General features: G+C 41.5%; 1 protein-coding gene across 4 annotated transcripts in view; it reads left to right on the top strand.

Annotated features, from left to right (window-relative positions):
• ADGB (androglobin) overlaps nucleotides 1-12,346 on the top strand; it is a 339,135-nt gene that overhangs the window by 111,326 nt on the left and 215,463 nt on the right. For all 4 annotated transcript variants that reach the window (XM_040427354.1, XM_040427353.1, XM_040427352.1 and 1 more), the window contains exons 10-11: nucleotides 5,053-5,147; nucleotides 7,705-7,879. In XM_040427354.1, the coding sequence (XP_040283288.1) occupies nucleotides 5,053-5,147; nucleotides 7,705-7,879 (270 nt within the window). The remainder of the gene's footprint in view (nucleotides 1-5,052; nucleotides 5,148-7,704; nucleotides 7,880-12,346) is intronic.

Here is a 12,346-nt window from a genome sequence, read left to right as displayed (position 1 = left end):
TTTATGCAAATGAGCCTCTAGGAGCAATGGGGGTGTTTTCCCTTCTCCTAGAGGCTAAGTTCTCCCTCCTTTCACCACTCCCTGCTCATGTTGATTGACAGGGCCAAGCAGTGTCCACGTCATCCTGCCTGGCCCTTACTCCTGCCTGTGTCATGCCTTTCAGTGTACAACGCAGGTATGGTAAAGGAATGAGCTTGCCAGCCACTCATTTCCCTACTGCGCATACGTCTTCCGGGAGTACTGTGACGTATGCAGCTGCAATTTAATAAAATATTAAATATTTAAGAAAATTAGAAAAAGCAAATACAATAGTCTGACCTCTCAATAATGATAAAGATGGTGGGTGACAAATATTAATGTTAAGAGGCCACCTGAATAACATATACTATACAGTACATTATATCTTGTTTAACCAGGCATGACCAGTCTACATATATCAGTATAAGTATTATATAGGCAAATGAAAACAAGATGGTATTTCTTATCTAACAGAGCATGAGAGATCTTCACATAACCACATACATGCCAAAAGGTAAATATACTATGGGCAGGGGGGAAACAGACAGCAACTGGACACTAGAGGGGGGACAGACTGGAACGGTAGGGAAGGTGGGGGAGACAGATGTAAAAAAAACTTTATATCGGTCGAAGAAATAGGAAAAAAAAGAGGGGGGTCTCCATTAGGTCAGTAAGGCCCGATATTCTGGGGTGTCTCCTGGAACACAAACCACTGGGTCCCAAAAGTAATGAAGGCCTCGTGGGTGTTTCTCAAGAGAGCTGTCAGTTCCTCCATTCTCCAGATGTCTTCCATCTTGTGAACCCAAAGATCTACAGAAGGTGGGGAGCGGGACCTCCATCATGCTGGTATGCAGGCCCGAGCAGCACTAACCAGATGATGCAAGATTGACTTAATGAGCAGACGAGTAGGCAAATCCAAGAGGAATAGCAAAAAGAAACCAGGGGTATTTGGTATGGAAAATGAAAAGATTGTTGCAATGGTCCTGTGGACCGATTACCAGAACTGTCTGAGTTTACTACAATGGCAGAAGATATGACTCAGAGAGCATTGCACTGACTCACAACGCCAACACAACGGGGAGGCAGAAGGCAACATTTTATGAAGACGGGTCGGTACATAATACCATCTAGACAGTATTTTGTAACCTGCTTCCTGCAATTTGCTAGCTATCAAGGATTTGTTTGTGAGACGGAATAGTCTTGGCTACTGGTCAGAGGGGATGTCCACTACAAGATCAGCGGCCCATCTGTTAATGTAGGGAGGGCGGAAGTCTGACTGGGGCATCACCAAAGCCTTATAGAATTCAGACAGAGAATGCCCGTATACACCCAAGCCAATACACACTTTTTCAAAAGGGATGAGAGGTCTATCAAATCCCGGTAACGAGGGGATAGTGGAAAGGAAATGGGACAGTTGCCTAACTCTCCAAGGTCCCAACGCACACGGGTCTGAGAGGTTCAGTAGTTCGGTATATGTACACCATCGTCCTGAAGTTCTAAAGTAATGGGCTCGACACTTACCCCCTAAGCTCCAGTTCATAAAAGGGCCAGGGGAACAGCTAGCTGGAAAATCCGGGTGTCCTAGGACTGGGATCAGTGGGGATGGTGTTGGTGAGATCTTGTCCACACTAGCGTTTTTGTGAAATTGAAGTAGAGTAGGGCCTATGGTGGGGTGGGTAGAGAATGCAGTAGGAATCTGGGACATCACCCAAGGTAAGAGAGCAAGGGGGGGCTGGGAACACAGATGTTCAATGGTAACCCATTGTTTAAAAGGAGCTTGACGGCACCAGTCCATGACCCGTTGAAGCATGGTGGCTGCATAATATTTACGGAGATCGGGTATCCCCAGGCCCCCCCCCCCCGGTCCATTGGGGTATGAAGTAGGGAAGGGGCCAGTCTCGCTCTCTTACCCGCCCAGATAAACCTAAAAATATCTCGGTGAACAGTAACAAAGAAACTTGGGGGGTAATTTTATGGGGAGGGTCTGAAAGAGGTACAGCAGACGAGGAAGAACATTCATTTTAGATATGGCACAACTGCCAAACCATGTGTATAGTCCCTTCGACCATCTATTGAGATCCTCTCTAATCCGACCTAAAAAGGGGGGGGGCATAATTCCTGCTGTAAACCTCTGTCAAATCCCTTGGGATCCAAGTCCCCAGGTATTTGACGGCTCTGACTGTCCATCTAAATGGGAGAGAGGTGGCTAAGGTGGATTCCAGTGAGCTTGCTAATGATATATTTAAAGCCTTTGATTTTTGGAAATTGATTTTGAGATTGGCTAAAGTGTTGAACGTATTAAACTCTGTGATCAGATTCGGGAAAGAGGTTAGGGGCCTAGTGATTATAAACATCAGGTCATCCGCATATGCAGCAATCTTAAATTCCTGGGCACCCATGGGGAGGCCTGTAATACTGGGATTCATTCACACTGTTTGGAGCACTGGCTCTAAGGTAGGAACAAAAATCAAGGGAGAGAGAGGACAACCCTGGCGGGTCCCATTTTGTATGTCAAAAGCGGGCGATAATACACCATTAACCTTTGTCGAAACAGTAGGGTATAGAGGGAACGGATCCAGGCCATCATAAGGTCACCTATGCCCACATGCTCAAGACTGCAAAGAGCCACGGCCAACTCACTCTGTCAAATGCCTTTTCGGCATCCGTGGACAAGAGACAGAAAGAAGAGCGCTGTAGTTTAGCATAGTGAATCAGGTTCAGTACTTTAATAGTATTATTGCGAGCCTCTCTATGCAGCTGCAATTAGTCAGTTTCTCAGAAAATGTGAATATTATATAAGACCAGTTAAACAAATTATTTTTAATACAGAAATTAGGGATGAGCGAATTGACTTCGGATGAAACATCCGAAGTCGATTCACGTAAAACTTTGTTCCAATACTGTACGGAGCAGGAGCTCCGTACAGTATTAGAATATAGTGGCTCCGATGAGCCAAAGTTATTGCTTTGCGAAGTCTTGCGAGACTTCGGGTAATAACTTCATAAATTAATTTGTACTGTAAAAAAACATTTCCCGAACAGAAATGTTGGCCTACTGAAAAGTATGTACAGTATATGCACTCCATACTTGGTTTGGGGCTCCTTTTTCATGAATTACTGCATCAATGTGGTGTGGCATGGAGGCGATCAGCCTGTGGCACTGCTGAGGTGTTATGGAAGCCCAGGTTATTTTGATAGCGGCCTTCAGCTCGTCTGCTTTGTTGGGTCTTCCTCTTAATAATACCCCATAGATTCTCTGTGGGGTTTAGGTCCGGCGAGTTTGCTGGCCAATCAAGTACAGTGATACTGTTGTTATTAAACCTGATATTGGTACTTTTGGCAGTGTGGGCAGGTGCCAAATCCTGCTGGAAAATGAAATCAGCATCTCCATAAAGCTTGTCAGCAGAGGGAAGAATTAAGTGCTCTAAAATTTCCTGGTAGACGGCTGCGCTGAGTTGGACTTGATATAACATACTGGACCAACGTCAGCAGATGACATGGCTCCCCAATCCATCACTGACTGTGGAAATGTCACACTGGACCTCAAGCAACTTGAATTGTGTGCCTCTCCACTCTTCCTCCAGACTCTGGAACCTTGATTTCCAAATAAAATGCAAAATTTACTTTCATCTAAAAACAGGACTTTGGACCACTGAGCAACAGTCCAGTCCTTTTTCTCCTTTGCCCTGGTAAGACGCTTCTGATGTTATCTCTGTCATAAATGGCTTGACACCGGGAATGCGACAGTTGGAGCCCATGTCCTGGATACGTCTGTGTGTGGTGGCTCTTGAAGCACTGACTCCAGCCGCAGTCCACTCCTTGTGAATCTCTACTAACTTCTTGAATGGCCTTTTCTTGACAATCCTTTCAAGGCTGCTGTTATCCCTGTTGCTTTTGCACCTTTTTCTACTACACTGTCTCCTTTCACTCAACTTACCATTAATATGACTGTATACATCACTCTGTGAACAGCCAGCTTCTTTAGCAGTGACCTTTTGTGGCTTACCTTCCTTGTGGATGGTGTCTTCTGGACAACTGTCAAGTCACTAATCTTCCCCTTGATTGTGTAGCCTACTTAACCAGACTGAGGGATCTTTTAAAGGTTTAGGAAACCTTTGCAGGTGTTTTGTGGTGATTAGCTGATTAGAGTGTGACACCATGAGTCTACAATATTGAACTTTTTCACAATATTCAAATTTTCTGAGATAATGACATTTTGGTTTTATAGCTGTAAGCCATAAATAATCATCAACATTAAAAGAAATAAAGGAGTTTCACTTTTTGAATTAAATTACTGAAATAAATGAATTTTTTCGATGATATTCTAATTTATTGAGCTTTGCCTGTATTTTTTTTATTAGACTTACATATCATTGACAATAAAATTAAATATAACACATTCTGTTTAAGTATGTTTTAAGTTTATTGATCCCATACTAAAGGTCTAATAATAATGTAAGCCGGGCTATCATATAACAAAAAAATATCCTACTGGTCTATTCCTTCCTAATTTTACCTTAAACTAGGTGACCTTAAGAGACCTAATACTTTTTAAGCTTGCCTGTTCTTTTTTTCATTTTATATTGGCTTTGACCTAGTTATATCTTTTGTACTCAACCCTTCAACTAAAATAGAACATATATAAAAAACCTAAGGGATTTTATTTATTAGCACAGCTTAACATGAAGCTTACACTGGTTTTATTTTTATATGGCTCTCCTTAGAGTATTTGTCTACAAAAATGCAATTATCTTTTTCACACATTCCTAAATTATGTTGGCCTTGCTTGGTATGTCAGGAGGACAAGTTATGTTATCAGTCTCCAAACACCAAAGGGGTTCTTATTTGCATCAGAAAATGTAGCACTAATTACACCAAAAACTTCACTTGACTTCTTATATTTAGAACTTTACTTCTGACAACTTTCTCCAGCATCGGGTTTTTATTTTGCATGACTATAGATGAAATGAGCACTCTTTGTTACGGTCTTAATTGAGCTTTCAAGCAGAATAAAATTCTGTGTTTTTTCTTGCAGTCACATCTGTAACCTTGGTACCACAGATGGTTGTGTATGCAAGCTACTTACCTCTCCATTTGAGTGAGCAGAAGATTTCTGTACTTGGGCAGATGGTAAGAACATTTAACTGTATTCAGCTGTTGTGAAACAGAAACTGGGAAAGTCTTGAGAATTTCTTCTTTTTTAATCAGTTCAAAACAATAATCTGTATTTTTATTAGTTACACTATAATAATTCTTGCTAGCAAATCAGGGACAATTTACGGGGAACAAGTGTCAAGTGCCTAGGCTTCCTTTGCAGATTCTAGTACACGTGGAGTATGTACAATGTCTCCTCTGTGCGTAGTAAAACCTACCCCCCATCTACTTTTTGTCAGAGTAGCAGGCTTTCAGTGGTCCAGTGATTTTTAGCTATTGACATCTAACACTTCATTCCTGAATATACCATATTTTTTGCTTTTAAAGACAGTGGGGGGGAAAATGGCCGTGCGTCTTATAAAGCGAATACTAATGAGCGCTTCCATTATGGAAGCGTTCACTAGTATGCATTAGGTGTCGGGAGCGGGGAAGAAGCGCTGTAAGCGCCTCCGGTACTTACCCTCCCTGGTCTTCTTTGCTGGGGCCAGCGCTGCACTGTCCTGACCCCATACAGCATCAGGACGTAGTGCGCGCACTATGACCTGACGCTGCACGCTGTCAGGTGGCAGTGCAGCGCGGGCCGGAGAAGACGGGGAGCATGACTTCTGCTGGAGATGAAGAAGAGCCTTGGCGCAGGAGAGGTAAGAGGAGTTTTTTTATTTTATTCTGATCTACAGTAAGAAACAAAGGGCTGCTCTGAGGTCTGATGGGGGTCTGAAATAAATGGCTGATTTGAGGTCTGATGTGGGTCAGAAATAAAGGGCTGATTTGAGGTCTGATGGGGGTATGACATTAAGGGCTGATCTGAGGTCTGATGGGGGTCAGAAATAAAGGGCTGATTTGAGGTCTGATGGGGGTATGACATTAAGGGCTGCTCTGAGGTCTGATGGGGGTCTGAAATAAATGGCTGATTTGAGGTCTGATGTGGGTCAGAAATAAAGGGCTGATTTGAGGTCTGATGGGGGTATGACATTAAGGGCTGATCTGAGGTCTGATGGGGGTCAGAAATAAAGGGCTGATCTGAGGTCTGATGGGGGTCAAATATAAAGGGCTGATTTGATGTTTGATGGGGGTATGACATTAAGGGCTAATTTGAGGTCTCATGGGGGTCAGAAATAAAAGGGCTGATTTGAGGTCTCATGGGGGTCAGAAATAAAGGGCTGATTTGAGGTCTGATGGGGGTATGACATTAAGGGCTGATTTGAGGTCTGATTGGGGTATGACATTAAGGGCTGATCTGAGTTCTGATGGGGGTTTGACATAGAGGGCTGATGGGGTTCTGACATGGCGGGCTGATATGGGGGTCTGATATGATGTCCTGATATTTATGGGGGTGTGATCTGAGGATCTGATATGAAGTCTGATGAAAAATATTTTTTTTCTTATTTTCCTAAAATCTGGGGTGCGTCATCGGGTGTTTCTTCTAAAGGAAAAAATATGGTAAATGCCTTGCATGTGACCCTGGCCTCTGGCCTTAGGTGGCATCTGCTTGAGCTTTGAACTTGCAAGTTCTCTGTGGCTTCTTAGACATTAAAGGTAGCATGATTTTAGTATTGAAAGGGTGTTCCTAAATTCAGATATTGATGACCTATCCTCAGATTTGACTATCTGCATCCCTGCTGATCAGCCATTTAAAGAGGCCTCAGCACTCTGGAGAGTGCTGCAGCCTCCTTGCAGCTTACCAGGCACAGCGCTGTCCATTAGATAGAGGCTGTGCTTGGTATTGCAACTCAGCAGCATTGACTTGAGTGTTACAGAGCTGTGCCTAGGCCACGTGACTGTGATGTTACTGGCCTGGGAAGAGGCTCTGGTAAGTGCTGATTGGCAGAGTTGCCACGAATTGAATCCCCACCCATCTGATATTGATGACCTATCCTGAGGGTAGGTCATCAATATCAAATTCTTGGACAACTCCTTTAATGCATTCAAGGTCAAAAGATGCAGCTTTATTGAGCTTATCTCTCATATTTGAGAAGTTGTTTAATTTTGTAGCCAACCCATCTTCATCATCATCTCTTACTTGTTTTTCGTGATGAAACTATCCCATGATAGCATATCATCTTTCATCAGCACCCATAATATGCTATTTATAATACCCCAGCTGTTAATGTGATACTGAAAAAAACTAAAAGTCTCTTAGGCTCTGTTCACATTTCACAATTTTATTTTTGGTTGTTTTGCATCGTCAGAGTAGCAGAAACACATAACATTTGGAGTGCCAGATCCATCATCTGATGACCACCAGTGGCATCCAACAGACCCCATTGACTCACTTTATAATGTGATTTACTAGATTCAGCCACGGTGTCTCTCATTTTGACAGAATCCCCTGATGGAGGCTCAGAGCGGAAGTGGGAACAGAGCCTAGGTGTTCAGAAGTTGAATGTATCATATTTTTGTCACTCATGATTCCTTTGACTTCTACATGTATAGATACAGGGAGAGTTTTCTGTTCATCGTTTACTGCAAGTATACACATGATGTGATGTTCGGTATGAACTAAGGAACTGAACCTGTATATTTCTCTTCCAAGGCAGATTCATCGGAGAAGCTGAGACATTATGGATTATCTCACATATACAACCACCCAGTGCTGGTGTCTAGAACTAGATCATGCCCTTTAGTAGCTCCACCAAAACCACCTCCTGTGCCACGATGGAAACTGATAAGGCAGAAAAAAGATGTTAATGTCACAGATGAAGCCAAAGGTAAAATGATGTGGATGTATATTTTCCAAATGGTTCTTCTGCTGTTCATTTTGGCTAGTAGATAGAAGACCTGATCAGTGGACACCATCCGCTATGACTTTCATCGGGACTTGGGTTGTTGTTGTAAGACAATCCCATTAACCCCTTCAGGATGTAGTGTCATGTGGTGCCATTACTTCACCTGGGGTGGGTCCCTGCACAATCTACCACCGACAGCACTGATTTTGACAGGGACCCCCGCACAACTGGTAACACCCAGAACTTTTATTGCAGACTGCTGGCAATTCATTCATAAATGTCTATAAGAATAAAAGAGGACTGGCACAACATAGAGTTATATGAAAAGATTCTCCAGAAATGTTGTTATATGGGGAATGCAGAGGTGACAGGTCCTCTTTAATGAGGGTTATATTAGAAAGTTTTTTGAGAATAATTAACTTCACGTTAATCCCAAAAGAACCATAGTAATTTATGCTACGATGTCTGAATGTTTTTGTGACACATTGTACATTATATTAGTGGCAACTTTGGTTGATATGTTTTATGTTAATTTAGAGAAATCCTTAAAATTTACAATATCAGTATTTGAATTTCTCTTGTTGTCAAGCACATAGTCATATAACAAAAAATAGCTAAAGGACATTTGTCTGCAGAATCAATCATATTAACCACTTCACGTCCGCCCATAGGATATAAACGTCCTATGGGTGGACGTCTATTTCTGAACGGACGTTCCAGAACGTCCGTTCAGAAAGTGCAGCTGCACGCTAATCGTGCAGCTGCTGATCGGGTTGCCCGCTGTCAGTGACAGCAGGGCAACCCTAAGACAAGGCACGGACAGTGCCCAGGTGTCCCTGCCTTCTAGATCGCTGCAGACACAGCGCTCACCGAGCGCTGTGTCTGCAGAGAAGGAAGCGCCGGCCCGGCGGTCATGTGTCCGCCGGGACCGGAGAGTGCAGGGGCTGTGTGAGGTCTCTCAGAGACCTCGATCAGCCCTGCTGTGAGGCTGTACAGCGCTGGATTGCTGCTGTACAGCCTCTCTAGGGGTGTATTTGTCCTGTAACTGGGGCTACTATGTCAGCCCCAGTTACAGGAGAAATCAACAGTGAAAAAAAAAGTGAAGTAAATGTCCCCCAGAGGTCTTGTATGACCTTATGGGGGACGAAAAGTGTAAAAAAAAAATAAAAAAAATAAAAGGTTGAAAATAAAAAATAAAAAAAAAGTTTCACATGTAAAAAAAAAAAGTCCCCAAGTAAGGAATGAAAAAAAAAGTTAAAAATAGAAAAAATTTTAAAAAAGTATACATATTAGGTATTGCCGCGTCCGTAAAAACCAGCTCTATAAAAATATCACATGACCTAACCCCTCGGGTGAACACCGTAAAAAAAAAAAAACAAGCAATTTTTGTCACCTTGCATCACAAAACAAGCAATTTTTGTCAAAACAAGCAATTTTTGTCACCTTGCATCACAAAAGGTGCAACACCAAGTGATCAAAAACGCGTATGTCACACAAAATAGTACCAATAAAACCGTTACCTCATCCCGCAAAAAATGAGCGCCTACATAAGAAAATCTCTCAAAAAATAAAAAAAACTATAGCTCTTAGAACATGGAGACACTAAAACATCATTTTTTTGGTTTCAAAAATGCTATTATTGTGTTAAAGTGAAACAAATAAAAAAAAGTATACATATTAGGTATTGCCGCATCCGTAAAAACCAGCTCTATAAAAATATCACATGACCTAACCCCTCGGGTGAACACCGTAAAAAAAAAATATATAAAACTGTGTCAAAACAAGCAATTTTTGTCACCTTGCATCACAAAAGGTGCAACACCAAGTGATCAAAAACGCGTATGTCCCACAAAATAGTACCAATAAAACCGTCACCTCATCCCGCAAAAAATGAGACCCTACATAAGAAAATCTCTCAAAAAATAAAAAAAACTATAGCTCTCAGAACATGGACACATTAAAACATAATTTTTTTGTTTCAAAAATGCTATTATTGTGTAAAACTTTAATAAATGAGAAAAAGTATACATATTAGGTATCGCCACGTCCGTAACAATCTGCTCTATAAAAATGTCACTTGACTGAACCCCTCAGGTGAACGCTGTAAAAATAAATAAATAGAAACTGTGCTAAAACAACCAATTTTTTGGTCACCTTGCCCCATAAAGTGTTATAATGAATGATCAAAAAATCATATGTACCCAAAAATAGTACTAATAAAACTGGCACCTTATCCCCTAGTTTCCAAAATGGGGTCACTTCTTGGGAGTTTCTACTGCAAGGGTGCATCAGGGGGCTTCAAATGGGACATGGCATCTAAAAACCATGTGGAGTTCCTTTTCTTCTGCGCCCTGCCGTGTGCCCATACAGCAGTTTATGACCACATGTGGGGTGTTTCTGTAAACCGCAGAATCTGGGTAATAAATATTGAGTTTTGTTTGGCTGTTAACCATCGATGTGTTAAAGAAAAAAATTGATTAAAATGGAAAATCTGCCAAAAAAGTGAAATTTAAAAATTTGATCTCCATTTTCCTTTAATTCTTGTGGAACGCCTAAAGGGTTAACAAAGTTTGTAAAATCGGTTTTCAATACCTTGAGGGGTGTAGTTTCTACAATGGGGTCATTTATGGGGGTATCCACTATGTATGCCCCACAAAGTGACTTCAGACCTGAACTGGTCCTTAAAAAGTGTGTTTTGGCAATTTTCGTAAAAATTTGAAGAATTGCTTCTAAACTTCTAAGCCTTCTAACGTCCTAAAAAAATAAAATGACATTTCCAAAATGATGCCAACATAAAGTAGACATATGGGGAATGTTAAATAATAAATATTTTATGAGGTATCACTTTCTGTTTTAAAAGCAGAGAAATTGAAATTTAGAAAATTGCGAGATTTTCAAATTTTTGGGTAAATTTGGGATTTTTTCATAAATAAAGGTGAAATATTTTGACTCAAATTTATGACTATCATGAAGTACAATGTGTCACGAGAAAACAATCTCTGAATGACTTGGATAAATAAAGGCGTTCCAAAGTTATTACCACATAAAGTGAGATATGTCAGTTTTGCAAAATTTGGCCTGGTCAGGAAGGGGGCAAATGGCCCAGATGGCCCAGATGCCAGCCATAATTCCTGATAGGGCTCACCCTGCTAGTTAAAAACATATCTTTCTGCCCCCGATCTGCTACTGTGCTTAGAAGAAATAAATGTCTTTTAACATATACAAATTAGGGATTAAGTTGACGAAGGGCAGGCCCTAGCCACATGATCTACCTTAGCTACTTCGGTCTGCTTCTGTGGACACCCCCCCCCCCCCCTCTACCTGAACACCTGATTCTACCACTAAGGGTCCATTCAGACGTCCGTAGAATGGGTCCGGATCCGCAATTATGCAGAACGGGTGCAGACCCATTAATTTTCAATGGGGCCGGAAAAAATGCGGACAGCACACAGTGTGCTGTCCGCATCCGCATTTCCGGTCCGCAGCTCCGGAAAAAAATAGAGCATGTCCTATTCTTGTCCACAGCTACGGAGGTCTGAATAGACCCTGTAATGGAGAGATGCCAGGGAGACAGAGCGGAAGTGTTTGCGCAATTAAATCCTAATTTGTGTATTTAAAATAAAACACTCACTTTTTCTAAAGACAGCAACAGATCTGATGAAGAGATGCATGTTTTAAATCAGCAGGATCAGCCCTGCCAGGCATTATGGCATGTTTAATAGGGTTGATCCTGCTAACAGATTACAGTTTACTTTACCTTACCATAATTTTAAACATCCTTTTATTTATTAAAAATTTTTTGGGGGTAAGGGGGAACTTAGAAGGCTTAGAAGTTTAGAAGCAAGTTTTCACATTTTCAAGAAAATTTACAAAATCTATTTTTAGTACCAATTCAGTTATGAAGTGGCTTAGAGGGTCCTATAAATTGAAATCCCCCATGAATCACCACATTTTAAAAACTGCAGCGTGCCCAGAGAAGGGGAGAGGATATGAGTGGTAGTAGTAGCAATAATGGAGTTTGTAGTTACTCACTCTGACGCTCCCCTGATGAGTGATAAGAAGGGCGCAGCTTTCTTCCCTTCAGGGCACTCCTTGGCTTTGGAAATTCTCCTGTTAGAATTCGAGGTGCAAGTCAGGGTTCCCTGAAACTTGGGGCAATGATGCACTGTGATGCTGCTGGTGTTAGTTTTTCCCACCACAAACCATGCGTTAACAGAAAAACTAAACTCATTATTACGGTAACTATTATTGTTGTTAGAAATATAGTATCCTTTATGTGGATCTTGACTGAAATTTGGGCCTCAGAAATAAAGGTGCATTATGGATTTTAGGGTCTTATTCTTATTAGGAGGTTTTTAAGGCACTATTTCAGGTTTACAGAGGAACCATAAGATTTTTAAAAGCTACACCCCTCAAGGAATTCACATAGATGTATTGTGACCATATTGA

This window comes from Bufo bufo, chromosome 4 (genome assembly GCF_905171765.1).
Source record: "Bufo bufo chromosome 4, aBufBuf1.1, whole genome shotgun sequence".
Lineage (NCBI taxonomy): Eukaryota > Metazoa > Chordata > Amphibia > Anura > Bufonidae > Bufo > Bufo bufo.
Note: the sequence above shows the minus strand (reverse complement) of the source record. Positions and strands in the feature narration are given on the sequence as shown.